At 51.7% G+C, this 27,736-nt stretch overlaps 2 protein-coding genes across 12 annotated transcripts in view; both read left to right on the top strand.

Annotated features, from left to right (window-relative positions):
- The window catches only part of PCNX3 (pecanex 3), a 44,419-nt gene extending 19,068 nt beyond the window's left edge, over positions 1-25,351 (top strand). Inside the window, exons 13-36 of the mRNA XM_048504481.1 lie at positions 95-248; positions 2,881-2,913; positions 3,334-3,505; positions 3,632-3,742; positions 5,387-5,478; positions 6,323-6,432; positions 6,696-6,801; positions 7,120-7,212; positions 7,483-7,633; positions 8,483-8,630; positions 9,628-9,805; positions 10,912-11,020; positions 12,450-12,579; positions 12,747-12,805; positions 13,045-13,260; positions 14,089-14,342; positions 15,823-16,053; positions 17,763-17,866; positions 17,952-18,099; positions 18,353-18,583; positions 21,040-21,314; positions 21,513-21,694; positions 22,526-22,941; positions 24,717-25,351. Of these exons, the coding sequence (XP_048360438.1) occupies positions 95-248; positions 2,881-2,913; positions 3,334-3,505; positions 3,632-3,742; positions 5,387-5,478; positions 6,323-6,432; positions 6,696-6,801; positions 7,120-7,212; positions 7,483-7,633; positions 8,483-8,630; positions 9,628-9,805; positions 10,912-11,020; positions 12,450-12,579; positions 12,747-12,805; positions 13,045-13,260; positions 14,089-14,342; positions 15,823-16,053; positions 17,763-17,866; positions 17,952-18,099; positions 18,353-18,583; positions 21,040-21,314; positions 21,513-21,694; positions 22,526-22,941; positions 24,717-24,905 (3,892 nt within the window). The 3' untranslated portion in view covers positions 24,906-25,351. The remainder of the gene's footprint in view (positions 1-94; positions 249-2,880; positions 2,914-3,333; positions 3,506-3,631; positions 3,743-5,386; positions 5,479-6,322; positions 6,433-6,695; positions 6,802-7,119; positions 7,213-7,482; positions 7,634-8,482; positions 8,631-9,627; positions 9,806-10,911; positions 11,021-12,449; positions 12,580-12,746; positions 12,806-13,044; positions 13,261-14,088; positions 14,343-15,822; positions 16,054-17,762; positions 17,867-17,951; positions 18,100-18,352; positions 18,584-21,039; positions 21,315-21,512; positions 21,695-22,525; positions 22,942-24,716) is intronic.
- Positions 25,352-26,684: 1,333 nt separating this feature from the next.
- SIPA1 (signal-induced proliferation-associated 1) overlaps positions 26,685-27,736 on the top strand; it is a 48,949-nt gene continuing 47,897 nt past the window's right edge. For 7 of the 11 annotated variants that reach the window (XR_007246047.1, XM_048514612.1, XM_048514572.1 and 4 more), the window contains exon 1: positions 26,702-26,795. The gene's annotated coding sequence lies outside the window, so the exon portion shown is untranslated. Of the gene's footprint in view, positions 26,796-26,948; positions 27,045-27,736 lie in introns of those variants that run through there. The other 4 variants (XM_048514536.1, XM_048514588.1, XM_048514555.1 and 1 more) reach the window with 4 other exon arrangements.

The following is a 27,736-nucleotide window of genomic DNA, read 5'->3' as shown; positions in this document are numbered from 1 at the left end:
GAAGGAGTGGATTGCAGGCATCCCAGAACTGGGATCTTTCTACTAATTGGGTGTAACAATAACCTGTTGCTGTTTTTTTCTCCTGCCTCTCTAGGAACCGGCGAGTTGCAGAAAATGTCTTTGTGGTGTCACTGGTGAGCTTGGTAGCCTTTCTTGGCTACCTGCTCCTCCTTCAGGGCTTCTTCCGGGACATTTGGGTGTTCCAGTTCTGCGTGGTCATTGCCAGCTGCCAGTACTCCCTGCTGAAGGTGAGACCTTTTCTTGTTGGACACACGAAGCTGCCTTAACACTGAATCAAACGGTTAGTCTGTCAAGGTCAGTATTGTCTACCCAGGCAGGCTGCAGCTCTCCAAGGTCTCAGGTGCAGGAATATCACCTATTACTTGGTCCTGGTACCGAACTGGAAATGCCAGGGATTGAACCTGGGACATTCTGCAATCCAAGCACATGGTTCTACCTCTGACCTAAACCCCTGGCCCTTAAAAAGAAGAGGAAAGGTAAGAGGGTATCCCAGACTCCGTGTCTGAGCCAGATCTATGATCCTCTGCCCATACAAACTGCCACCAGCTCCATCCTTTGCCACTTGTGGAGCTTGAGACCCAGGCTGCCCACCAGCAGTGGAGGCTTCCTAGCCGGAGTTAACATTCGGCTGTGTCCCTTGGCCTTGATCCCTTTGGATTGTGACCTATGGCTACCTTCTGGCCCCAGATTGGGTGTGTGTGTGATATTTCTGTCCCTTTCACGTGCCATTTATGTATAGAGGTGCATCCCCATGTGGTGAGGTTGGTGTTTGGCCAAGGCCCATTCTGCACGGGCCAATTAAAACGTGTTGAGGCCCTTTTTAAAAGCATTTGTTGCGGGGGGGAGGGGTCCCACGGAACTCCTGCCCCAAACACTGCTAACCCATTTTAGTACGAATCAGTGCGCAACGACAGTATGTCAAGAGGAAGAAGATCACGTTGCACACCTTAAGAGGAAGAAGACCACGTTGCACATGCCTGAAAGACCTCCTGACACTTGGGAGACCACAGGAGTGGGGCCACAGGCTTCGCTGCTGCTGCCCCCTTATCCTTGGTGTGCAACATGGTCTTCTTCCTCTTGACATCCCATTTTAGAGGCCAGAACCCGGGTTTAATGAAAATTGCTAATTTTGCATCTTTTTTCCCTTCAACCCAGATTGCAAATGCTTCGTTCTTGCCTGTGTGAACTACGGCAAGCAGGAGGGTTCACTCCCCACCCCTCCTTCCTTCCACCATTATAGTGGATTCCCCAGGAAGCTGCCATTATAGGGGATACTCTAATAGGCGGCTGCCATGCCATGTAGGTAGGTGGGGGTGGATTCTTGGAGGGAAATCTCAGCTGCATTGTTCACACAGAAACACAGCTTTTCTGTGGAAACCATGCTGCCTTTTGTTTCTGGAATCCCAGTGATCCCGTGCAAATGGCAGCAGAAATGGGTTCCATGAACCCATTGGTGCCTGTGCGGAAGGTGGCTAAGTTTTTGGAGCCTCTCCTCATACATACTTCGCCCTTACTTTTGAGAGCGGAGGTAGACGAAGGCATGTTGCTTTAGTCGTGTACTCCTGGTGAACCTCAGTTCTTACACTGCAGCAGCTGGTCACAAAGAGCACCAAAGCTCTACTTGCTATTTGAGCAACTTCCCTGATGTAAAGATGGAAGGCGTTGTCAGTGTAGCTACAATTGCCAAGCCAAAGATACTTTATACAGGTTCCTTCCCTGAGTGCATTAACAATGAACTGAGCTAAAGTAACTCTTTTTGGGGGAGGTTGGTGATCTTGCCCTTAGAACATTATGGTGGTGGTTGGGTTCAGATTGACATGAAATGATACATTGGTGCTTGAGTACTTTTTGAGAAGCGTTTTGCTTATGCAATGCAAACTTGGTTATGTGTTGGTATTATTAGAACTTTTAAAATTGTCCTTCCGCCTACTCAGGTGTTGTTAGGGCGACACGTATTTCCAAATGCCTCCTGTGTCTGTTAAGCAAAGTCTCTGATTAAGAGCATTTCACATTTAGGCTGATCTGTAGCTTCTGCATTGTTTACGTGAAGCAGAACCGCCTAATTAGTTCTGCGGCAAAGGGACATGTGTTGCAGAGGCTGGGTTGTTGGGAGCGGACTCATCATTGGCAGCGGTTTCCACACAATCTGAGAAATGTCAAAAACAGCAAAAACAACAACTACAAAGCCCCTGGATGGATGCAGGCTTATTGCCTCCAACCCTGGCATCTCTAGTTGAAAAAGTCAGGCACCAAGTGATGTAGAAGACTTCTGCCACAGACTGTGAAGAGTCATGTTAGTCAGGCAAAACTGTCTTTCATAGACTTCAATCGGTATAAGGCAGCTTCAGGTGTTCACTTGAGATAAAGACTTGCATTGTTTAAACTTGGGATTGCTGACTTATGGCATTTCTTAATCTACTTTTGCACCCAATGTGCAGGAGAGCGGAGGAGAAGTAGGCCAGAGAGAAGGGCTTTAGATTTCCTCTTCAGTCCTAGCCTGCTGACTCCCTCCCCCCCCCCCCCCCCCGCCCCAGCTGGGGAATTTCTTCATGCGTTGTGTCCAGAAGGCTGAGAAAGGCAGTTGCATGGAGTAGTTGCAGGGGAAGACCCACAGTCAAAATTAGGGCTCTTCTCCTCTTCAAATGACGCCCCGGGCCGTCACCCCCTTCCCCAACTACTTTGTCCCTTACCTGCTGGAGTTTTCTCTTGGTTGCCAAACTTGTAGCGTTCTATCCTGGGGAATTTTCAATGCTGCTTTCCTCTAGCAGTGCCAAAAATGTTTTCTGGCAGGAAACAAATGCTTTTCTGCTGCCTCCTGGCTACTTTTAAGAATTTATTCTCATCATTATCCTTTTGCAGAGTGTCCAACCAGATGCTGCTTCTCCGATGCACGTGAGTACCCACTTGCTGTGGCTTGGGTGGCCTTGATACTGTGCGGGAACAGTGGAGGGGAAGGGCTTCACTTTTCCTGAGAGCTCTTTCACCCAATGCATTTGTGGCACAGCTGTGTTCAATAAGCAGCCACTCTGCATTCAAGCACCACAGAGGGGGGCGGGGGGGGGGGGCTGTGCAGGCAACTGCTCACCAGCACAGACAATTCCTAAGCAAAGGCCGTTCCTCTGCCTTTTCTGTTTGATGCCTCCAAAGGCCGTTCCTCTGCCATTCCTGTTTGACGCCTCGAGAGACGATCTAAGAATCAGGAATGCAAAAATCCCTTCCCAGCAGGCCCTCACCTGCATCTTGTGTTTAAATGGTGTGCCCTACACAACACGGGCCTGGCCCCTGCTCTGTAGCTTCACGTTCTCTTGACAGGGGCACAACTGGATCATTGCCTACAGCCGGCCTGTTTACTTCTGCGTGGCGTGTCTGTTGATTTGGCTGCTGGATCTGTGTGCCCGGGCGGTGCCCTTCCCTCCTGTTGCCTTCTATGGCCTTGCGCTCTTCTCTGCCGACTTCTTCTACTGTGCCCGTGACGTGGTTATTGGTGAGTGGTTGAACGCGGAAGGGGCAGATACACCTAGACGGGCATTCTGTAAGGGGATTGTGGGACCTTTGGACCGGGTGGTGGTGATGGTCTCTGACTCAATTTCTCTCCTTTTTCCCCACTCAGTTTTCACCCTCTGCTTCCCAGTCATCTTTCTCTTTGGACTCCTCCCACAAGTCAACACATGTTTCATGTATCTTCTGGAGCAGGTGGACATGCACATCTTCGGTGGAACAGGTGCAGAAAGAGGGGCAAAGGGAAGGGCAGGAGGGGATTGAGGACTCCTGGGTACCACTTGAGCTGTGGGGATTCTTCTTGATATGCAGAAGGGATCACTGACATAAACCTCCATTATTAGAACATAAGAAAGAGCTTGCTGATCAGACCAGAGTCCATCTAGTCCAGCACTCTGCTACTCGCAGTGGCCCACCAGGTGCCTTTGGGAGCTCACATGCAGGATGCGAAAGCAATGGCCTTCTGTGGCTGCTGCTCCTGAGCACCTGGTCTGCTAAGATCTCAGATCAAGGAGGATCAAGATTGGTAGCCATAGATTGACTTCTCCTCCATAAATTCGTTCTAGAACTGGAAAATGACCCCAAAGGTCACCCTGGGCAAAGCTGGGGACATCTGGGTTTGAATCTGCATTCTGCCAATGACCTTGGGGCTAGTTGTACTTGCATCATTTATCCTAATCTGCTTTGCAGGGTTGTTGTAAATGCCTTTGTCCCACCTGGTTGTTCCTCAGAGGGCTGCTGTAGTCAGCTTCTGTGCTAGGTCTCTGAAGCCAACCTGTGGCACAGACCTCCTTAGAACATAAGAACATAAGAACAAGCCAGCTGGATCAGACCAGAGTCCATCTAGTCCAGCTCTCTGCTACTCGCAGTGGCCCACCAGGTGCCTTTGGGAGCTCGCATGCAGGAGGTGAAAGCAATGGCCTTCTGTGGCTGTTGCTCCCGAGCACCTGGTCTGTTAAGGCATTTGCAATCTCAGATCAAAGAGGATCAAGATTGGTGGCCATAAATCGACTTCTCCTCCTTAAATCCGTCCAAGCCCCTTTTAAAGCTATCCAGGTTAGTGGCCATCACCACCTCCTGTGGCAGCATATTCCAAACACCAATCACACATTGTCAAGTGAAGAAGTGTTTCCTTTTATTAGTCCCATTCTTTCCCCCAGCATTTTCAATGAATGCCCCCTGGTTCTAGTATTGTGAGAAAGAGAGAAAAATGTTTCTCTGTCAACATTTTCTACCCCATTGCATAATTGTATAGGAACTTCAATCATATCCCCTCAGCCCGTCTCCTCTCCAAACTAAAGAGTCTCTGCAAACGCTGCAGCCTCTTCCTCCATAGGGAAGGTGCTCCAGTCCCTCTAATCATCCTTGTTAAGCCCTTCTCTGCACTTTTTTCATATCCTCAATATCCTTTTTGAGATGCTGCTAACCAGAACTGGACACAGTACTCCCAAGTGCTTGATGGCACTCACTGCTTTTATATAAGGGGTAGCAGTGAATTAATCTTTGCAGTTTTATTATCAATTCCTTTCCTAATTATCCCCAGCATAGAGTTTGCCTTTTTCACAGCTGCCATGCATTGAGTTGACATTCCCATGGAACTATCAACTAAGACGCCCAAATCCCTTTCCTGGTCTGGGGAAGTGGGCGGTAATGCCTTGGTAGGAGATACTGGGATTCCTTGGTCTGTCCTAGAGTTGTTCTGTTGGGATCCACTGATGCACTGATACAAGAAGCAGAGTGAAAACTTAGAGTCACTGGATCACCAGAGTGGACATCATGAGGAGTTGTTCACAATTTCCCCAGCCCAGGGTGAGTTGTTGGGAAAGTCAAGGTGTTTATGGGTCTGCCGTCTTCTTTCTCTTCTCAGCTGCCACCAGCCCTCTCACCGCTCTCTTCAGCCTCCTTCGTAGCATCCTTGTGGCCGCCCTTCTGTATGGTTTCTGCCTTGGAGCCATCAAGGTACCTGTTCTTTTGTCAAGCGGCAGGGGCAAATTGGTCTCACCTGGCCTTCGGGGACTGAGATGGGTTAAAGACTAAGCCCGAGGTGACATCCAGGCTGGGAGGAGATTGTTTACTGTCACTGGGCGAGGGAATACTGAAGTAAACCCACTTAGGATTCTCTCCTCCCCCCCCCCCCATTTTATTTTTCTCCTGGCATCTGTCCTTGTTCTCCTTCCTCTCCTCCACCATTCATTGAGAAATTTTGCCTTCAATTAGACCCTGGGGGATGGAGGAGATACCAGATATCTCTCTGGCCAGTTAAGTTGCTGAGCAGAAGGGAGACTGATGGGGATTGTGCAGACCCACAATTAGAAACTTTGTAGAGGAGAGTTTCTCATAATATTAGAACTTGGGGTCTCCTGTGCCCTTGATGGTCACCAGTTTCAGGACAGATAGATGGAAATATACAATACACAATTAACTTGTGAAACTCTGTTGCAAGATGCAGTGTTGGAGAAGCTACCCTAAAGGGTTTTTTAAAGGGTTTAAGAGGGATACGTGAAGGCCAAGTCTGCATCATTTCTTAACTACTATAGAATGAAACCCCCATATTCAGAGGAAGTCTACCCCTTGAGTACTAGCTGTTGAGGTTGGACAGCAGGATGGCTGTCACTTCCAGGTGGTCCTTGTGATCTGCTGGGCTAGGACTAGATAACATAGAGCCAGGTCACTACAATTAGGGGGGAACTCTTTGGGGATCTTTGTAGGGCTGCCTGTTGCTGAATTCGTTGGGGTCAGAGGTCTAAGCACTGTGCAGCCTGGGCTCAGCTGACTCTCTGTTCACTTGTTGCCCTCCTTCCAGGTGCCATGGGGTGACCAGCATGTGCCCGTCTTCTTCTCAGTCTTCTGCGGCCTCCTAGTAGCTCTCTCGTATCACCTGAGCCGTCAGAGCAGTGACCCCACTGTTCTCTGGTCTGTATCTGACCCCTGGTGGAAGGTGCTACCGTTGCTGGGCCTGGGGGGTGGGGGGTGTGGTTGTGGGGAGTTTAGTTCAGGGAATTTTCGCTGGAAGTAACACTGGGAGGAAGGTGCAGTTGTGTTGCTGGATGTTCTCTTATCTGGGAAGTGAGAGGGATTCTCCAAACGTGAGAGGGATTTCTCCCAAGGGAGAAAAGCAAATACTTGTGGGGTCTCACCAAGCTTCTGTGCGTCTCTCTCCCTCTCACCACCAACAGGGCTTTGATCCGAACCAAGCTGTTCCCTGAGTTCGAAAACCGCAATATGGAAAGCCCCTCTGTTGGCGTTAAGGATCCTCTGCCTGAGAAACTGTGCAGCTCTCTGGTAAGAGGCTTTGGGGAAGCGGTGTGGAATTGCTGCAGGCAGGATTTGGACCCTGCACCCAATTACTTATTTGTGGTCTTAATGGTGGGAATAGAGCCAAAATAGGGCAGGACACAAAAAACGCAGGTATAATAGTCATCATTGTGAAGATAGGCTAGGCTTTGAAAAAGAGAAGTTGCCTGGAGAAACTCAAGGGACACTGGGGGAGGCGAGTGGGGGGGGGCTGATTATCCTTGGGATGAGGGAGGGCCATACGCTTTGGAAGTCCCAGCCTCTCACACCTTCCTCTCATTTTGTCTCCTCCTTGCTGCACCCCAGAGGGAGATCCTTCACTCGGACCTGGTTATGTGTTTGGTCATTGCTGTCCTGACTTTTGCTATCAGTGCCAGCACGGTCTTCATTGCTCTTGAGGTACTCTTGAAAAGAGAGGCATGGTAGAAATGGGCGTGGATGGGTGGGGGGGGGTGGCGGTATTTGGGAGCACAAGCAGTGGCTCTACAGCACCTCGTATTGGCCCTTTGAGTATTCCTGAACATGTCTCAAGTGGAAGTGGCCAAGGCTGGCGCTAGTTGTGCTGTCCATGTGCACCGACGCTTCTGCCACTTGCATCAGAGCCAGAGTTGCCTCGTTTGTTTTTTTGTGCCTGCTGCATTTCAAGTCCCGTCTCTGCACTGTGTTCAGTCTGTTCTAGGCTATGTGCTTTATGCCTTGGCTGGCCTGGTGGGCTTCCTCACTCACTACCTTCTGCCCCAGCTACGGAAACAGCTGCCCTGGTTCTGCCTCTCGCAACCCGTGCTGAAGCCGCGGGAGTACAGCCAGTTTGAAGTGCGCAGTAAGTACTGGCCTGGGGGCTCTGCGCATGCCTCAGTGGGAGCCCCTTTCTGTGCTCTCAGGAATGGCTGTTAGGGTTCCTCTAAACTTAACCCTGGGATGTATGCAAAAGAGTGTGTTCCATTATGACAGCAGAGCTTCCAGGCAGATCTGAATCCTGGAAGGGTCCATCTTCTTCATCCATCAGTGGACATTGTGGAACCCCGTTCTCCAGTCAGTGGGGCCTAGATCACATCAAGCCTGAGGCTAAAATGGCTAAACCAAAGCTAAACGTACTTTGGCTGTCTTGTGAGAAGACGAGAATCACTGGAAAAGACAATAATGCTAGGAAAAGTTGAGGGCAGCTGGAAAAGAGGATAACCCAACATAAGATGGAGTGACTCGGTCAAGGAAACCACAGCCTTCAGCTTCCAAAACTTGAGCAAGGCTGTCAACAATTGGACTATTTAGAGTTCATTAATTCGTACGGCTGACAGAAGTGACTTGACAGCGCATAACACGCCCATCATTTTTTAATTATTTTGGGTTCCTTGCCAATTAATTCACTTGATACATTCACTTCATTCACTTGCCAATGAATTCACTTGATACATTTGTGTTTCACAGGTAGCACTGTGTCCCCTTCTTAGGTGGAGAAGCTGCCACCAGAGGACTCTGTGGCAGAATAAATTCCCACGGTTTAGTCCCTGACCTCTCCAGTTGTAGGTACTGGAACATGGCTTCTCTCTGGCTCACTCTCGGCCAGTCAGAATAGGCAACAGGGTACTAGGTGGTCCACTTTACTACATGGCAACTTTGGAAGGTGACAGATGATGGGACTCATGCACCCATCCTCTCCTGATTTCTTCAGGTGCTGCCCAGCTGATGTGGTTTGAGAAGCTCTATGCCTGGCTCCAGTGTGTGGAGAAGTACTTCATCTACCCAGCCGTGGTGCTCAACGCCCTCACCATCGACGCCCACCTGGTCAGCGCCCCACGGCAGGACAAGTTTTGCATATAGTAGGTGCTGCACTTGGGATTTCCGTCCCGCTTTATGTGGAGGGGGGGAGGCTGGTTTGTAGTTGGCTGGTACTCTGAAAGTAACCGCCAGCCCCGCAGCCTGGAAAGGGATTGAAGGTTGCATAGGGGGTGCTGCAAATCCTCTGCTAGAAATCTTGCAGCAGGAACAGCTGAACTCTGCAGCTACTACCCATCACAGCTGTTAAGGGGGGGGGGGTTCAGGATGGGGTTCGTTTTGTTCTGGTTCTGCGAAGGAGCGAGAAGTTGCAGGCTCATGAAGTCCTCTATGCTCAGCTCCCTCCTGGGCTTCTGAGGCTCTCAAATTCATCACTTACTACCACAAGAGCCACACACTTGTTGCGATTCTCAGTGGGTTGGACAGTGGGTTGGACTGTGTGCCCCGAATAGCTGAATGCGGGCGTGTCGTGCGTCTGGGCCTGCTTTGCGCCAGCATAGAACTTGGTCTGGAACTGGACATCTGAAAATGTCGGTTCTCTTCCAAAAAGATATCCGTAGCTCCTCTGGTTGAGTGTCTGTATGCAAGGCCTCCAGAGGGAAGGGGCTGAGCAGAAGCAGCAGTGGCGTAGTGGTTAAGAGCAGGTGCACGCTAATCTGGAGAACTGGGTTTGATTCCTTGCTCTGCCTCTTAAGCTGTGGAGGCTTATCTGCTGAATCGGATTAGTTTGTGCACTCCAACACATGCCAGCTGGGTGACCTTGGGCTAGTCACAGTTCTTTGGAGCTCTCTCAACCCCACCCACCTCACAGGGTGTTAATTGTAGGGCAGGGGGAAGGGAAAGGAGCTTGTAAGCCCCTTTGAGTCTTCTTACAGGAGAGAAAGGGGGGATATAAATCCAAACTCTCCTTCTTCTTCTGGAGACCGGAGAGGTGAGATGAGCAGGTATCTAAACAGCAGTGCAGTGGATTGGGCTTCCAGGATTCCTCTTTGAAAACAAAACTGTGTGCCACCATCTTTCTCCTTTTTGCCTCCCTCCCAGCTGCCGTGCGCTTCTCATCACCGTAGCAGGCATGAAGCTTCTGCGCTGCTCTTTCTGCTGCCCTCCGCAGCAGTACGTCACGCTGGGCTTCACCGTCCTCTTCTTCCAGTGCGACTACAAGCACTACTCAGAGGGCTTCCTCACCGACTACTTTGTCATGTCCATTCTCTTTAGCAAGGTGCGTGCTGGTCCGTGGGGCTCACGGCGTTGTGTGCGAAACAGGATTTAGGCTTGACAGCATCCGCTGATTTCAGTGCCCATATTGGGATAGCGCCGTGGTGGCGAACCTATGGCACTCCAGATGTTCATGGACTACAACTCCCATCAGCCCCTGCTGGCCATGCTGGCAGGGGTTGATGGGAGTTGTAGTCCATGAACATCTGGAGTGCCATAGGTTTGCCACTACTGGGATAGCAGATCAGTGGGAATAAGGTCCACAGGGATTTGGACAACTGACTTATGCCCATGAAGGCCATCGTTGTTTGTCTCCTGACCGCCCCTTTAAAACATGTGCTTTATGCAAGCAGAATTGTGCAAAATCCCGGAAGCTTCCCCCTCCTCTGTCTGGCTTCCTCTTCTGGTCCGTTGAACCAGGAGGCCAGTGCATCAGCTTCCTGTATCCACACATTCTGTCCACTTGCTGTTCCACCTGGGGAGTCTGTAGTTCAGGGGTCTGCAACCTGCCAAAGACCTGGTCAAATCAGGTCTTGCCAAATGATGGAGCTTTTTCACTTATATCTTTAAAATGTGACAGACTGGGGTGAACCAGCCAAACCATTGTGGGAAACTAAAGTGTTATCACTGAATAGTCCCTGTCTCTGATTACCCCCCCGAACTTATTTGGGGGTGGGGGGGAGGTGGAAAGGTCAGTGATGCTTATTTTTGACTGACAAGCATCATCGTGTGAGAGCAGTCAGCCCTTTAAATAGCCAGGTCCCAAACCATTTAGGCTTTAAATGGAAACCAATGGAAAGCGATCAAAGGTCTCTTACAAGTGCTACAGAGTGTTCCCTGCACTATGTAACAGGTGGACCGCTGCATTCCGTGCCAGGGAACTGCAGTTCCCTAGAATTCTTCCCTAAATGGTTTGGCAGTGTTCCCTCCTAGACACAAGTTTTTCCAGCACCTCTGGACAGAATCCCTCCTGGGGCAGTAATGGCTCCTCTCGTACTTCCTGTCAAATTGATTTGGTCCTTGCTTGACTTCCTGTGTGAACTTTCTTCCTCTCCTATTCTAATCCCCACACACACACGCCCACACACTCTCTCTCTCTCTCTTTTCCAGCTGTGGGATCTCTTGTACAAGCTCCGCTTCGTGCTCACCTACATCGCCCCTTGGCAGATCACGTGGGGCTCGGCTTTCCACGCCTTTGCTCAGCCTTTTGCTGTGCCTCGTATCCTTTCGTTGTCCTGACGGTGGAGGAAACGGGCGGGGCGACGTTTTCCTAGACAGAGGATGAATAGAAAGAGAGAGGGTGGGTTTTTTTTTTAATGCAGGACCCTTAGGATCATCCGAAGGAAACTGGGAGGGGGGCCTTGGGTGGATTTCTAACTAATCTGTGGAATGTATCGCCGCAGGAAGTTTCAGTGACAACATAAGCAGCTTTAAAGAGGATTAGACTTGTGTCGCATTGGTCTCTTGATGACTGTTGGCCACAGTAACTGGAAAATATACCTCCATTTTCAGCAACAACGCTCAGTCTCATCAGATCTTGGGAGCTAAATAGGGTCAGCCTTGGATGGGAGACCACCAAGGAAATCCATGAAGGATGCACAGAGGCAGGCAATGCACAGAGGCAGGCACAGAGGAAGGCCATTGCTTTCACATCCTGCATGTGAGCTCCCAAAGGCACATGGTGGGCCACTCTGAGTAGCAGAGAGCTGGACTAGATGGACTCTGGTCTGATCCAGCTGGCTTGTTCTTATGTTCTTATAAGGAAATCTGCCTGCGTTTGGCCCTTGCTTTGAAAAAACGGGGGGGTGGGGGATCTGTTCTAAGTTGAAAGCACTTTCCAGGCCCTTTCAGCGACTGGAAACCTCTGGGATGTTTAACTGCTGCCAGGGTTGTTTGCAGGGTTGTGGATCTTCTGTCCAAGCCCAAAGAGATGAAAGAATATAATATTATTTCCCCATGAGTTTCAGGTTTCATTTAGAAGAAGCAAGTTTCTAGCCTTGGGGGATGTGTGATCAATGCCTTGTGAAGTCACAAGGCACCAGTTTGGCAATACTTACAATGGGAAGCCAGTGTGGTATAGTGGTTAAGAGTGTCAAGATGAGTATCTGGGGGACCCTGGCTGAATCCCCACTCGCGCCATGGACGTTCACTGGGTGACCTTGGGTCTGTCAAACTATCTCAGCCTAATCTACCTCTCAGGATCGTTGTGAGCACAAAATGGGAGAAGAACAACCTAAACCACTTTGTGTGTCCATCGGAGAGAATGGTTGGGATGCAAGTGAATGAAATACCTGTAGGGAGGCTGTACATGGGAGGGCTCCTCCTGCAGACCAGCTGGAGTAGAGCAGGTTTTGCATAACAGACAAAAGTTGCATGCTGGCTAACTCTGTTGGCAAAATGTGACACAGGTGGTAGAATTCAGCTTTGGTCTTGTTCAGTAACATTTTTCATTTGAAGTCTAGAATAGTCCAGTCCCTCTTAAACTGTGCTTTCTATTCTCGAGAACCTCCTTGGTTTGGTTGACAAATGGTAGCGAGGGAGTAAGATGTCTGAGCAGACAGTGAGGCCATTGTTTCATGCAGAACGTGAATTCTTTGAGTTCTGCTGCTTTTCCCCTCTGCTTTTTTCCTTGACCAGCATCTTCCCAGACTCAGCCATGCTGTTTGTCCAGGCTGTCCTTTCCGCCCTCTTCTCCACTCCCCTCAACCCGCTGCTGGGCAGCGCAGTCTTCATCATGTCTTATGCCCGCCCTGTCAAGTTTTGGGAGCGTGACTACAAGTGAGTACGGCAGAGAGGAAGACGTCCTCGGCCTCCTCTGAGGATGGAGCAGGGATGCTGTGCCAACGTCCTTCCCTGGAGCGTGCAGCTCCTTGGACCGTAGGGTGGGCTTTCTGTGGCTCGGGTTTGTGTAGGCCTTAAACCTTGTCCTCTTTCCTGCTTCTCAGTACCAAGAGAGTCGATCATTCCAACACCAGACTGGCCACGCAACTTGACCGTAACCCAGGTGTGTTTCAGGCGGTATGACAGTGCCCGCAGTTGGGGAGAGGAGGCCGCAGCCCATGATGTCCAGCTCCCTGGGGAAGGCAGCATCTCCCACATCTCTTTCTTGTGGGCAGAGGGTGCTGCGGACATGGTGCGCTGCATCTCAGGAGCCCTTGTGAACTTATAATTTAGGATAGTTGGAAGCAAGCCAAACTTCATTTTTTTAAAAAATGGGGGGGGGTGTTTGTGTCTTTTTCACAGGTGCTGATGACAACAATCTGAACTCCATCTTCTACGAGCACTTGACCCGCTCACTACAGCACGCACTCTGTGGGGACCTTCTGCTAGGGCGGTGGGGCAGCTATGCCACAGGGGACTGTTTCATCCTCGCCTCGGACTACCTGAACGCCCTGGTGCACCTCATTGAGATTGGCAACGGCCTTGTCACTTTCCAGCTGCGAGGCCTGGAGTTCCGCGGTGAGGGGGGAAAGGTGTCATGGCAGGGTAGTGATGGGGAAGTTGAAGTCCTGCAGGGGGACGCCCCAGATACTGGTGGGTGGGGCTGCATGACTGAAACTCCCTTGCAAGTTCTCGTTGGCTGTTGTCAGAGAGGGCTTTCCTTGGATTTGCAGGGACTTTCAGATCTCTTCATTTGCATGGTGTGCCTTTAGCCGTGACGGTTGTCTGGAAGGGAGGGGTATACATGGGTCTTAAATCCACTTTGCAGCAAAAGTGTGGATTATTGCCTTCATGGAGCAGCAGGGGTGTAGTGGTTAACAGCAGGTGCACTCTAATCTGGAGAACTGGGTTTGATTCCCCGCTCTGCCACTTGAGCTGTGGAGGCTTATCTGGGGAACTAGATTAGCTTGTGCACTCCAGCACAAGCCAGCTAGGTGACCTTGCCGCCCCCGTGACGTCCCCCCCCTGATTTCATCAGTACCATCTTTGGCCTTCTGCCAGATCCCCTCCTGAATGTGGGGTTGGGCGCCGCAAACTAATTCTGGGTTTTGCTGCTACTGTGTTTTAAGTTTATATTTTATTATTGTATATTGTATGATGCCTTTTTGGCCTATTGTTCTCCACTCAGAGCCCTTTTGGGTGTTGGGTGGTATAGGAAAATTAATAAATAATAATAATAAATAATAATAATAATAGTCACAGCTTTTTGTAGCTCCCTCAGCCCCACCCACCTCACAGGGTGTTTGTTGTGGGGGGGGAGGGAAAGGAGTTTGTAAACCCCCTTGAGTCTCCTTACAGGAGAGAAAGGGGGGGATATAAATCCAAACTTTTCTTCTTCTTGTCCAGGTACCTACTGCCAGCAGAGAGAGGTGGAGGCCATCACAGAGGGTGTGGAAGAGGATGAGGGCTGCTGCTGCTGCGAGCCGGGCCACCTGCCCCGCATGCTGAGCTTCAACGCGGCCTTCGGGCAGCGCTGGCTGGCCTGGGAAGTGGCAGCCACCAAGTACGTCCTGGAGGGCTACAGCATCAGCGACAACAACGCGGCCTCTATGCTCCAGGTCTTCGACCTGCGGAAAATCCTCATCACGTACTATGTCAAGGTGAGGAGGGGGCGGAGTGTTTTATTTATTTTTAAATTTTTTATTTATGTTAATTTATTTATTGGGTTTAATATGCCGCCCACCCCCGAAGGGCTCTGGCGGTGTACAAAATAAATTACCATAGAATACTATAAAACCCCAATACATACCAACAGGGAAGTTAAAAACATACAATCAACATAACCAATACAAAGAACAACAGATGGCGACCCGTGACTAATACAGCCTCTTCCATTCATTCCTGGGAGGGGATTGGGCCATGATGGCAATAGTCAGATGGTGAACATACAGCATTCCTGTGGAATATACAGGTGTCGGATCACACAAGGAACGGCACCTCAACGGCCAGCCTCCCCAAAAGCCCAGTGGAACAACTCTGTTTTGCAGGCCCTGCGGAATTGCTCCAAGCCCCGCAGGGGTTGAATAGCTGGAGGCAGAGCGTTCCACCAGGCAGGGGCCAAGGTGGTAAAAGCTCTGGCCCGGTTTGAGGCCAGTCAAATCATAGAGGGGCCGGGGACCACCAGAAGATTCACCTCTGCAGAACGCAGAGGCCGAACGGGGATATAAGGAGCTTGGGGCACTGTGCATTCTGCCATTTTTAACCTCATTGCAAGCTTATGTGGGCTGGGCTGAGAACGACCAACCCAGTGCAAGCAGCGATTTGAGCCTGTGCTCCCAGTCTGGCGCTCTTGTCATTGGTGGACCTGCTGAATTCTCTAAGAGGTTACGGAGACAATGAAGTGATATTTTGATGGTAGAGTATATGTGCATTCAGGCATTTCAGTTACCAAAGGTGGGAGTCCATGTACTGGGTCAGACTTTTGCTCAGGGTCTGTATTGCCTGCTCTGATTGGTAGCAACTTTTCAGGATCTTGGGCAGAGGTCTTTTCCCATCATCTATTTCCTGAACCTTTTTTTTGGAAAGAGTTCCAGGGATTAAACCCAACACCTACCTGCACTGAACCATGGCCCTTCCCCAGCCACCACAGAAAAAACTTTCTTCTTCTTTCCAAAAGCCGGGCTGTTGGTAAATGTTCTATTGGTGAGCGTTATTGTCTGGAGAAGTACAGATGATTTGAGAAACTCTTCACAGGCATCCTGTGCCTGAGGCTAGCATGTAAAATCGCTGTGGTAAGGCACACACAGGACTCACAGAGGTGGCGTAGTGGTTTAAGAGCAGGTGTACTCCAAAGTGGAGGAACTGGGTTGATTCCCCGCTCTGCCACTTGAGTTGTGGAGGCTTATCTGGGGAATTCAGATTAGCCTGTGCACTCCAATGCACGCCAGCTAGGTGACCTTGGGCTAGTCACAGTTCTTCTGAGCTCTCTCAGCCCCACCCACCTCACAGGGTCTTTGTTGTGAGGGGGGGAAGGGAAAAGAGTTTGTAAGCCCCTTTGAGTCTCCTATAGGAGAGGAAGGGGGAATATGAACCCAATTCTTCTTCTTCTCTTTCATCCGTTGACCACTTTCCTCTTGGCAGAGCATCATCTATTACGTGACTTGTTCCCCGAAGCTGGAGGACTGGCTGGCCAACGAGGGGATCCAGGAAGCCCTGCGGCCCTGCACCTCCCTCAACTACGCGGACAGCGACCCCACTTTCAACCTCAACATAGATGAGGACTATGACCACCGCATGGCAGGGATCACCCTGGCTTCCTTTTGCAACATCTACCTCGACTGGATCCAGTACTGTGCTGGCCGCAGGGAGAAGGTGGGCCACGGCCCCAGGCTGGGGAGGGGGTCCTGTCTCTTAAAGCAAAAAGTGCAGGGGCTTAGCCTGGCTGCACTGGTGAAAACCTTTCCTGATCCCAAACTCTTGGGGCACCTTCTGGTCTCCCTTCCACCTCCTGTCCAATATTTGGACCTGTGTGTAACAGATCCTGAGTGTGTGTTGTGGGTTTTCTAGGTTGTATGGCTGTGTTCCAGTAGCATTTTCTCCTGATGTTCCACCTGCATCTGTGGCTGGATCTGATGATAGTAAAGCAAGTGGAGTATATACACCTGTGGAAAGAACCATTTGCATTGGTTGGAAGTGTGAAGGGTTCAGTTTGCAAGTGTAATTTGCATGTGTTAAGTGGAGTCCACCCATTTTAGCATATGTATGTAACAATGAAGTTACATAATCAAATTAGTGAGGGTGTCTGCATAATAGTTGCCTGGCATTTCAATCCATTTAATTCCTTCCTGCAGAGAGACATCCTGTGTCTGGGTGGTGTTCACTAACCATTGTCTTGATTCTAGTGTTTTTCAGTACTGGCAGCCAAATTTTGTTCATTTTCATAGCTTCTTCCTTTCTGTTGAAATTGTCCACGTGCTTGTGGATTTCAATGGCTTCTCTGTGTAGTCTGATGTAGTGGTTGCCAGAGTGGTCGAGAATTTCTGTTTTCAAATAACATTCTGTGCCCAGCTTGGTTTATCACCTGTTCTGCTGTTGCTGATCCTGAGTGTCATTCTTTCTCTTGTGACACTACTTTTTGCCTGCTTCATTAGCTTTCAAGGTATTACAGGGTTCTTTGTGAGCAAAGGGTTTCTCCTGTATGGTGGTCTTTGCTAGTGGGCATGATACAGGGCTGAGTCCTGGCTCTTAATATTGGGGTGGGGAGGCTGACGCCCGGTGCAAATTCAGCTCAGAGGAGGCCAGATGCCTGACTTCCATTCCTCTTGTGTTGCTGATGATGCTGTGGTCGTCTGCAATTATTTTTAAAAGGTCTAAGAAAGAAGAGCGGCAACAGGGTGGCGCCTCTGAGCAGGGACATGTAGGAGAGATTGGGCAGAGCCGTTGGAAGAGACGCAAAGGGTTTGCTAGTGCAAGAAGGGGTCCTGAAATCCTTGAGAGTCTTCTCCCTTGGAGATCTCCGAGCATCACTTGGTGTAGACTTGAGGGCTAAGTTTCAGAGGGCAGCTGTGTTGGTCTGCAGTAAAACAGTTAGTGTGGTATAGTGGTTAAGGAAAATGGACTTTAATTTGGTGAACCAGGTTTGTTTCCCCACTCCTACATATGTAGCCTGCTAGGTGACCTTGGGCCAGTCACAGTTACTGCAGAATTCTCTCAGCTCCACCCACCTCACAAGGCCCCTGTTGTGGGAGAGGAAGGGAAAGAGTCTATCAGCCATTTTGAAACTTCTTACGGTTGAGAAAAGTGGGGTATAAATCCATACTCTCTCTCTGTCCATTTGAGTCCAGTAGCACCTTAGAGACCAACAAGATCGATATAAGTGTAAGCTTTTGAGAGCTGATCCTCTCTGACAAAGGGAGGGGGGGCTTTGACTCTCAGAAGCTCGTACCCTGAAATTCTTGTTGGTCTGTGAGGTACTATCAGACTCGAATCTAGCTGCCCTAGGCTGGAAGCATCCCTCTTCAGTTGCAGGACAGAATTGACAGATTAAATCATGCCTCTTGTTATTGTCCGGCTTTTTGCAGGCAGTGGAACGGGAATGGAACTCTCCCCTGGTCACCCTGTGCTTTGGGCTCTGCATCCTGGGGCGCCGGGCACTGGGCACTGCCTCCCACAGCATGTCAGCCAGGTGAGTTCTCCCCCCTCCTCCACCTTCAGATACTCTGCTTCCTCCTTCCTGTCCATTCTCATTTACATTGTCCCTCTCTCTGCAGCCTGGAGCCCTTCCTGTACGGCTTGCACGCACTTTTCAAGGGAGATTTTCGAATCACCTCGCCTCGGGACGAGTGGGTCTTTGCCGACATGGATCTGCTGCATCAAGTGGTGGCACCAGGAGTGCGCATGTCCCTCAAACTACATCAGGTATGCCCTGCCCTCCCTGCTTTAGGTGAGGCCTGGAGAGTTTGGCCAGGGGAGGGGGAGGGACTTTAGGCACTCTGTTTGAAAGGTAGAAAATATTGCATTGTCCAGAATGGAAATGGTTAGGTAACACAGGAACAAGGAAAGGTGCTGCTGTTTGGTGACATCCGCCCCAAGAGTAGAGAATGGTTGGTTTTATCTCCCTCTCCCCCCCGCCCACCGCCACCTACATGATGCTTCCCACTCCCCTCTCAAGGATCATTTTACCTCCCCGGATGAGTATGATGACCCGGCTGTGCTGTATGACGCCATCACGTCTAATGAGGAGAAGATGGTGATTTCACACGAAGGGGACCCAGCCTGGCGCAGCGCCATCCTCACCAACACACCTGCCCTGCTGGCCCTGCGTCACGTGATGGATGATGCCAGTGACGAGTACAAGATCATCATGCTCAACAAGCGCTACCTCGGATTTCGGGTCATCAAGGTGGGCCAAAACCTCCGGGTCTCATTTTGCATGGATTGGGTTGGCCACAGGTCTCAACTGGGCGGAAACAGCTGAGCTCCGCTGGAAGCCCAACCCTGACAGGCTAAAATGGGGCCCGGTTTGTTCAGGGATATAAGAGCAGAACTGACAGCCCATGTTGGAACTGTTGGGGAACAGGAGCAGCAGAGTGGCACAGATAGAGCATGCTGTGTTGCATGGAGGAAAGAGTTCCACCCCCGCATCTCCAGTTAAAAGAATCATAGAAACTTTTATGGGGCCGCAAAGGGAGGGCATCTAGTCTATCTCCCTGCACAATGCTGGACATTCACAACTCCCTCCCTCCACCACTCCCTCAGTTGCTGGAAATTTACAACTCCCTCCCTCCCCCACAACTCCCTCCCTCCCCAACTCCCTGCTGAAAGAAAGGCAAAATAACGCCAGGTTTTCTGGCCAAATCTGGTCTGGAGGAAAACCAGATAGTAAGAAGAAGAGTTTGGATTTATATCCCACCTTTCTCTCCTGTAAGGAGACTCAAGGTGGCCTACAAGCTCCTTTCCCTTCCTCTTTCCACAACAGACACCTTTTGCGAGGTAGGTGGGACTGAGAGAGTTCTCTTAACCACTACACCACACTAGTGGTGATAGAGCATGGGGGGCAGGATGTGTGTACCCCACCAAACATAGAGAGCAGGGGAGAGGTAAAGCTCCCCTTGGACTGTACCATTCAGACTTGTAATGGCCTCTTCCTGAACTTTTCCTGAACGTTAGCAGTTCACCTTGTAGGGCAGTCCCACAACTATAGCTCTAATGGTCAAGGCTGAGCAGACAGAAAGCGTCTGTCTCTGGAGCATGACAAGCTTACCCTCTTTTGTTGGTAGTACATTGTTTATTTCCCCCACAAACAGGTTCCACACTAAAGTTGTGGTGGCTCGTGCCAACCATTGAGGCAACGGAACAGGACTGCTAGTAAAGTGGAAGGAGGCTTCTACATTACTGTGGGGGGAGGACCTGAGTGTGATTTATGGAGATGCTTTTCCCTGGATGCCAGAAGAGTGTGTCCAGGGGAGTCCCCTCCAAAACTGCAAGACAAATTGCATGTGTGTTCTACTGCCAGATGTCCTGGGACCCCAGCAGAAGGGCATCAGAGGGCAGCAATGGAAGCCCTAACTCCACCTGTTACCAGGCCCCTTCCCCTCCAGCATTGCTTTTGACTCAAAGCTTCAACTGCAAGGCAGTGATTTGCTATCACACCTATGCTTGTCCTTTAATTTAATCAGAAGGCTTGGTTGCACTGGAAGTGGCTTCCCCAAATGCTTTTGGGCTGCAAAGAGGCTCGGTACTCCCCCCACCCCCACTCCAGCCGCTGGAGTTTGGTAAGATTTTGGCAGGCTTCAGCTTGCACTTTCACGCCCAGCGGGCCCAGAGATGCCTTTGTGAAGGATGGCTTAGGGCAGGGGTCTGCAACCCATGGCTCTCCAGATGTTCATGGGCTACAAATCCCCATCAGCCCCTGCCAGCATGGCCAATTCCCCAATTGGCCATGCTGGCAGGGGCTGATGGGGATTGTAGTCCATGAACATCTGGAGAGCTGCAGGTTGCAGACCCCTGGCTTAGGGGAATTGTATTGGAGAGGACACAGTTGGGGTCAGGGACTGTCCTATCCAGCCAAGCCAGTGCTACTGCACACATTACCAGTACTGCAGGGGTATAGCTATGGAAAGCTCTTACATTGTACACCCTCCCCCCACCTGCAAAAAAAAATCAGACTCCCATCTTTTGGAGAAATGTACAACAGAGGAAGGGCTCCATGCTGGTGTAGCAGATTGGGGGCAGGGGCCGGCACCAATCAACCCCCATCATTAACTGAAAGGAGTCAGCTTGGTCCTTGAGTCCTTTTAGTTAATAACTAGGATTGTTTGATGCCCCCACCCAAGACTTTGCTGACTCAACTGCAGCCTCGCTGAGGAACGGCTGTGGAGGCCAACCTGGGGTGCCAGATTCCAGGCAGGGGAATCCTCAGGGTTCCAGGAGGGCTTCCAGACAATGTGGGGGGCTGTGCTGGATTCCAAGCGGGGTGGCTGTTCCTGAACCCCACTCAAGAACCCCCACTCGAGCCCAAGGTTCAAGCCCTCCTGCCCCTCTTTACACCCATGCCGGGGAGTACCCAGAACCTGTCAATGGTTCTTCTCCGTGACCAGCATGTTCTCCTGTGGCTTGTCCAGCAATTCATACCCCTGAAGGTTGACCTTAGGTAAAAGCAATAAAAGAAAAACAGGGAACATTTTACTTCCTTTCTGGCGCTTAAGCATGTCAGTGTTTGGGAGGGAGACCTCTTGGGAAATCTGTGCAGCGCCTTGTCATGAGCTCTGTGGTGGCAGAAGCGTTGGATGTAAAGCGCTCAGTGCTTCTTTGAATGGGAGCCTTCCGGCGTAACGCTGCTTCTCCCGTCTGCCTCAGGTGAACCGGGAATGCGTGCGGGGCCTCTGGGCTGGGCAGCAGCAGGAGCTCGTCTTCCTCCGGAACCGGAACCCGGAGCGCGGCAGCATCCAGAACGCCAAGCAGGCCCTGCGCAACATGATCAACTCCTCCTGCGACCAGCCCATTGGCTACCCCATCTACGTCTCGCCCCTCACCACTTCCTACGCTGGCAGCCACCCGCAGCTGCGCTCTCTGTGGGGGGGCCCCGTCAGCCTGCACAATATCTCTGCTTGGTTCATACGGAGCTGGGAGAGGTAAGCAGAAGCACAGAGACTGGGAAGAGGGCTGGAAGGGGAGAACCTTTCAGTCTCCACGTGTCCTTGGGATGCTGGGTGTGGAAGTTAGAGCGGGGCTTCTGACACCTGGCTAGAGCCGCAAGTGTGGAGAAGGACGTAGCAGTTTAGGATCTTTTTCACACTTGCCCGCCCCCCATTTACCCCTCTGCTGTGCAGGTTGCAGAAGGGCTGTGGGGCCGGCTGCAACAGTGGAGGGAATATCGAGGACTCGGATTGTGGCGGTGGCTCTTCCTCCCTCAGCAATAACCCCACAGTCCATGGGAGCACTGCCCACAGCGCTGGACCGGTAGCTACACACACCCCTGAACCGGCAGTTGCCACTGCCCAGCCTCAGGCAGGTATGGAGGCCGCCCACAGTTTGATAGTATGTGATTTGGAGGAGAGGAGACCACCCTCCAGAGATTGAATTGGGAGGGTTAAGTGATGACTGGGAGAGTAGGGTGAAAGGTCATCAAGATGCCCCCCACCCTTTTCCATCTGTGAGGTGGAACCCCACTGCACAATCAATCCCACAGTGTGCCACGAAGAGAAACACATCTTACTGTTGACAGACCTCTGAAGTTGCCAGCCACAGATCCAGGCAGATGTGAAGAGCAAAAATACCACGCCGAATGTGGCAAATGGAGCCCGCCAGCAAGGAGCAGAGTGGGGAGGGCTGAACGCCAGCTTGTCATCTGGTTCTCCTTGTTTTAGGGAAGTTTTAGTAGGATTTGCCAGCCATGCAAAATTATTGGGAAGCAGGTGCCTCGTTCACGATTAGTCCCTATACAGAAACCTGCCAGGGCTCAGGCCTTCTGGGGTGTCTCCTGGCTGGCTGAGTCTCCCAGTTTTGTCGACCACAGTTACACCAGGGGTGTCCAACTCTGGTGCTTCAGATGTTCATGGACTACAATTCCCATCAGCCCCTGACCATGCCAGCAGGGGCTGATGGGAATTGTAGTCAATGAGCATCTGAAGCACCAGAGTTGGACCCCTGAGTTACACAGTTGGCCATGCCAGCAGGGACTGATGGGAATTGTAGTCCATGAACTTCTGAAGCGCCAGAGTTGGACACCCCTGAGTTACGCAGTACTGAGGGGAAGCTACACTGCACATGCTCCATGCATTTGGGACTTGTACTTTCATGCAGCCCGACACGTGTATTTCTTTTCTCTCCCACCACCCCTTAGGACTCGAGTCCAACCATCCTCCTCAGAGCCAAAGCTGGCTGGTCCAGCCCCAGCCAGCCCCCTTGTTGAGCCAGGGCGAAGGACGGCCTCTGCCTACGCCAGCTGCATCTTGGCCCCCTGGCCCACACTTCTTGGGAAGCCAACTTTCGTGCGCCGGCTCCTTGGCTTCTGTGGCCGAGGGGACTGGACGTGCCCCTCTGCCTCTCCGCCCAGGACTCGGAGCCTCCTCTGCCTTCGCTTATGAGGGCCTCTGTGGCAAATGGAGCCTGCCCAGCTGCAAGGGACTGAACGGGCTGGCAGGGGGTGAGGTTGACATCCCACCTGGAACACCCCCAGCATGCGCTAAAGAGAGTTCATCACCTTCTGCTGTCGCTGCAGTGGGAACAGTGGGTGCTGGCAGCAGTCCTAAACCTCAGGTGTGTATTCCTGCCAAGTATAACATGCTTGCTTGCTTTTTATCCCTTCCAAACTAGCCTGGTAGTTTGCCTTCCACCTTAAATAGTCCTTGGTTCATCTGGCCAGGAAAATCCCCTGTGTTTAGCCTGTGTTTAGCTCAGCAGTCCTTTCCAGGGTTGCCAAATTCCAAATGGGGCCTGGAGATCTCCCAGAATTACAGCTTTTGCTTTGCATGATTCTGTTTTATAGAATCATATAGAATTGGAAGAGACTCTCCCAGGGCCATCCAGTCCAGCCCCCTGCCATGCAGGAACACACAATCACAGCACTCCTGTCAGATGGCCAGCCAGCCTCTCTTTAAAAACCTCCACAGAAGGAGACTCCACCACACTCTGAGGTCGTGCATTCCACTGTCGTACAGCCCTTACTGTCAGGAAGTTTTTCCTGATGTTTAGGTGGAATCGCTTTTCCTTCACCTCGAACCCATCACTCCTGGTCCTAGTCTCTGGAGCCGCAGAAAACAAGCTTGCTCCCTCACCAACATGACATCCATTCAAATATCTAAACAAGGCTATCATGTCACCTCTTAGCCTTCTCTTCACCGAACAAAACATACCTAAGTCTCTCCTCGTAGCTGATCGCCAACACAGATCCGTTCCCTTGATGGAAATGGCTGCTTTGGAGGGTGGACCCCATGGCTTTGTACTTCGCTAAATTTCCTCCACAGGCTCCACCCCCCCGCCCCCCAATCTCTAGGAATTTCTGAACCCAGAGCAGCTAACCCCAGGCCTCACCCAACGAGGCGACCTTGAACGTAGATCAGCACTCCCCATCCATGCACTCCCCATCCATCCTACATTGTGATCGACCCTGACCGAGAGGTGGGGGGGGGGGGGGCAGCATATTAAATCTAATAAATAAATGAGTGCAAGAATGCCAGGTGGGGGAGAACAGCAGGTCCAGCCCAGCCTGCTCGTCCACATTTCTCTTAACACGAGGAGCTGTAGTTCCAATGAATGGAGGAGAGAGCTGGTCACGGACTGTCTGCACATTTTCAAGGACGCTCTCGTCATTATTTATTTAAGGGGTCGTGTCCCCGGAGGGGGGCCCTCGCACACATCCAGCACTGGCTGAAGCATGCATCTTTGTGTGTAAACAACTCTGCGCCTTCTCTGCGCAAGTGTGCTCACACCTCCTGTCTTTGCCAGGTGGCCAGACCCAGTGCGGCAATGTCCTTAGCGCTGCAATCCGATTAGCGCTAACGGAAAGCTATTATGTTGATTCCCTTCTCCCTCCCCCCCTGCCCGACAGCAGGCAGGGGTGTCTGAAGGGCAGGCGCAGGATTCGCTAGCTGGTTGGGTTAATGTCTTTAAAAGGAAACAAATCGGGCTAAATCCCTTCTGCTGTAAGGCAACCCATCTCCTCCCCCCCACCCTTTCCCGCTTTGTCCTTTATTAGATCCCCCCTTTTCTGCTGTCGTTCCAGTATCTTCCTAAGTCCCTCTGGTTTCTTTTCTGTCAAGGTATTTTTTTGGGAGGTGCAGAAGGTGACTATACAGTAGTTATAGTGTCCTAGGAATTCAAACAGTATAATTTTAATATGAAATGCAGTACGAAGCCTTTTTTTTTCTTTAAAAGAGAGACTTAATTTAATAACCCCAAAAGTCCCACATTCCCATCTCCAGCTTTTAGGATTTTTTAAAAATCTAGATGCTTAAAAATGAACAGCAGTGCTCTGAAAAAATCACATCTGGGCATCTGAGAGACTAACACCAAGACTTTCCCCACTTCTGCAGCCCCCCACCCCGGGACCCATCCCTGAAGGCAGCAGTGACTCGACCCCATTACCTCCAGAACTGTTGGCAACACCCTGTGGGAGCTGTCCCAGGCCAGAGTCCGCCCCCACTTTAGCAGAGTGGGGGCGGCAACGAGAAGAAGAAGATAGCCCGGCAGCTGTTCAGCCGCTTCTGGAACATCAGTACTAAGGGGGAAAGGAGCCTTTGATGTCCTACAGAAACACGGGCTGGCCCCGTCTGACTTTCTTTCTCCCCCCCTTTCAAAAACCCTTTGTTTCCTCGTTCCTTCAGGACCATGGACAGCAATAAGGGGAGTGGGGGCTTTCCTCCTCAATCGCTGCAGCCTTCTGTGCCCCCATTCCCCCTTCCCTCCCCCTTTGCCTGCAGGAGCGGGCTCCGTCTTCTGGGACATGAAAGAGTGGAGGACCCTGTGCATTGCCCCCTCTTCCTGCCCCATATGGGACCCACCTTGGACACCAAGTCCCTTTTGGTGACACTCAAGGAAGATTTCTGTTCTCGTCGTTGTTCCTTGGGATTATTATATATATTTTTTTGTTTCTCCCTACCCCTGGATTTTTGGTTGGTATAAAAATTAAAAACGCTGGGGGGAAAAGCTTTGCACAATGTTTTGAGGACTCAAGGATGTTTGTATCAATTTTATGGGTTTGTAACTGAAAGGTGGGAGCAGAGGTGGGATTCAGCTAGTTCACACCGGTTCTTCTGAACCGGTAGCTAACCCGTTGGAATTCCCCTCCCACCAAGGCCGTGTTGCGCAGCCCAATCTGCAGCTGGCCAGGCCCCCACGCTGCTGGCCCCCCAAAACCACCGCCGTCCCTCGCCTCCCCCTGCCCAACATCGGAAGGGGGGAGCTGGGGGCGCAGCAGCTAGGTAAGTGGGGGGGAGCGGGGTGTGTGTGAACCGGTGGTTGATCTTTTAGAATCCCACCACTGGGTGGGAGCTTGGGTTCAAAGATTCACCTCCACACCCTTTGGGCAAGAGCAAAGCCTTTGAGTACCGAGCTTATGGTAGAGTGGTGCTCCTGTCTTAAATAAAATCTCCTAGTTGGGGAGGGGGTCTAGACCTTGGGTTTTCCTTGCACTGGAAGATGAACAGGACAAGTGTGGTTGAATCAGTTTTGATTATTGGTGTACAACAACATGAACATCTGTCAACTCCAGCCTAACCAAAGTATCCTGAGCCTCCTTGGTTTGGGATGGAGGCTATGCCATCTTGCCGGGCTCAAAGGCAGAAGAGTGGTGAATGCTCTGCAGGGCCCAGGGCCTTGACTGGGTCCTATGGGTGCAATTTAAGAAGGACTGGGTGTGAAATAAAAATCTGAAGGCCTGATCTTCTTTAGGCCACCTGATTTTGTCGTGGAAGATGAACACGTGCAAAAACACACACATATATTTGGTACTCAGGCGGAGCAAAGGGGAACTGTGCCTGTGCCCCACGCCCTTGCCACAGTGCTACCCGCTCTGGAACACCTGCCATGCCCCCGTTATGCCACGCTGTCCAGGGTGTTATTCCCCCCCTCCCCTGTTGGTATTACACCACTGTTGGTAATCGAATGTCAATGCTGGCTTCCAGATGGGCCATGAAGTGGGTGAAGGGCTTCCTTGCCTGGGGGGCAGGAGTGCTTAGGGGAGCCCGACAAACTTTGCAAGGGACCCAGCTCTGTAGAAGGAAGGATGCACTGTCCGCGTGGCAGCTGAGTGTGCCTTTTTGTGTACGCTTAGAGACCTGGGACGGCAGCACTGCTGGACCCCTTCTGTCCATGTGCAGAGACCGCGCGCTTCTGGGGCGGGGCGCAGCGGGCTGAGCCCGGGGCCAGCTGTCGCTCGGCTTCTCCCCTCTTGCGCGCCCTCCCCGGCCGGCCGGCCGTGCCCCCCGTCGCGTGACGCCGCCGAGCGCTCCCTGCCCCCACCTCCATCTGGGTCTCTCCGCCCCCGATCGAGAGGAGGCAGGAGAGGGCGGAGCCCGGGCGGCGAGGCGTGGGGGCGGGCGCCCGCCCGGGAGGGAACACGGTGTGGCGGCGTCCGGTTGCGCGGGCTGGAGCGGCGGCGGCCGTGGAGAGAGGTAGGAAAGGAGCGGGGCTCGCCTGTTTCCGTGCGCCCCGGCCGCGCGTTAGGCGCTCAGGCACGTGGATCGGGGGCTCTGGGGAAAACAAGCCAGGACTGGGAGGGGTGCAACCGTTAGGAAGCGTGCAGAAACGCCGCCTTTCCAGATAGCGGGGGGGGGGGGGGGGATCTTGCATTGATTTCAAAAGCGGCGCACGGACATCCTTGGACCCATCGCACGACGACAGGCGACGCAGGGCCCGGCGAGGTGAGGCACACAATTGCGCATCTTGACACAGTACGATGCGCGTTGCAACGCCACAGCAATTTCTCTTCTCCACCCCCACCCCTTAAAAAAATGACCGGCAAGAGGGTGCACTGCAGCGCGCTCACCGCATAAGACCTGCTGTGGAAGCTGAGCTCAGCAGCACGAGAGCAGGCAGGGAAGGGCGGCGGGCGCGCACCCGAGAAGGTGCCCACGGGTGCCCACCACGGCTATTGTGTGCCAAAAGACCCCGGAATCTGCGCCCGAGCTTAATTGCCGGCCCGGCTGGGCTGCCAGTCTGTCCAGCTTTGTTACCAGAACGCTTGCAAGAAATCAGTAGCCGAATGCTCTTGAGCATGTGCAGAAGGCTCTTCCTTTTGCGACCCAGAATTGTTCTTGCGCCTGCAAGCATCTGGTTTTCAGAGCAGAGGCGGGGCTTCTCGACCAAGCTTGTGCCCCTATCATCCATTGCCTAAACCAGGGGTGTCCAATTCTGGCGCCCCAGATGTTCATGGACTGCGATTCCCATCAGCCCCTGCCAGCATGACCATTTGGGATGGCTGATGGGAATCGTAGTTCATGAACATCTGGGGCACCAGAGTTGGACACCCTGGCCTAAGTCATCATACTGATGTCAGTCCATAAATCTCATCTGGGGTGAAAACTAGAAACTGAACAGCTAACCAGAGCAAGGT

The sequence above is a fragment of the Sphaerodactylus townsendi genome, linkage group LG01, assembly GCF_021028975.2.
Source record: "Sphaerodactylus townsendi isolate TG3544 linkage group LG01, MPM_Stown_v2.3, whole genome shotgun sequence".
Classification (NCBI taxonomy): Eukaryota; Metazoa; Chordata; class Lepidosauria; order Squamata; family Sphaerodactylidae; genus Sphaerodactylus; species Sphaerodactylus townsendi.
This window is presented reverse-complemented; position numbering and strand designations above follow the sequence as displayed.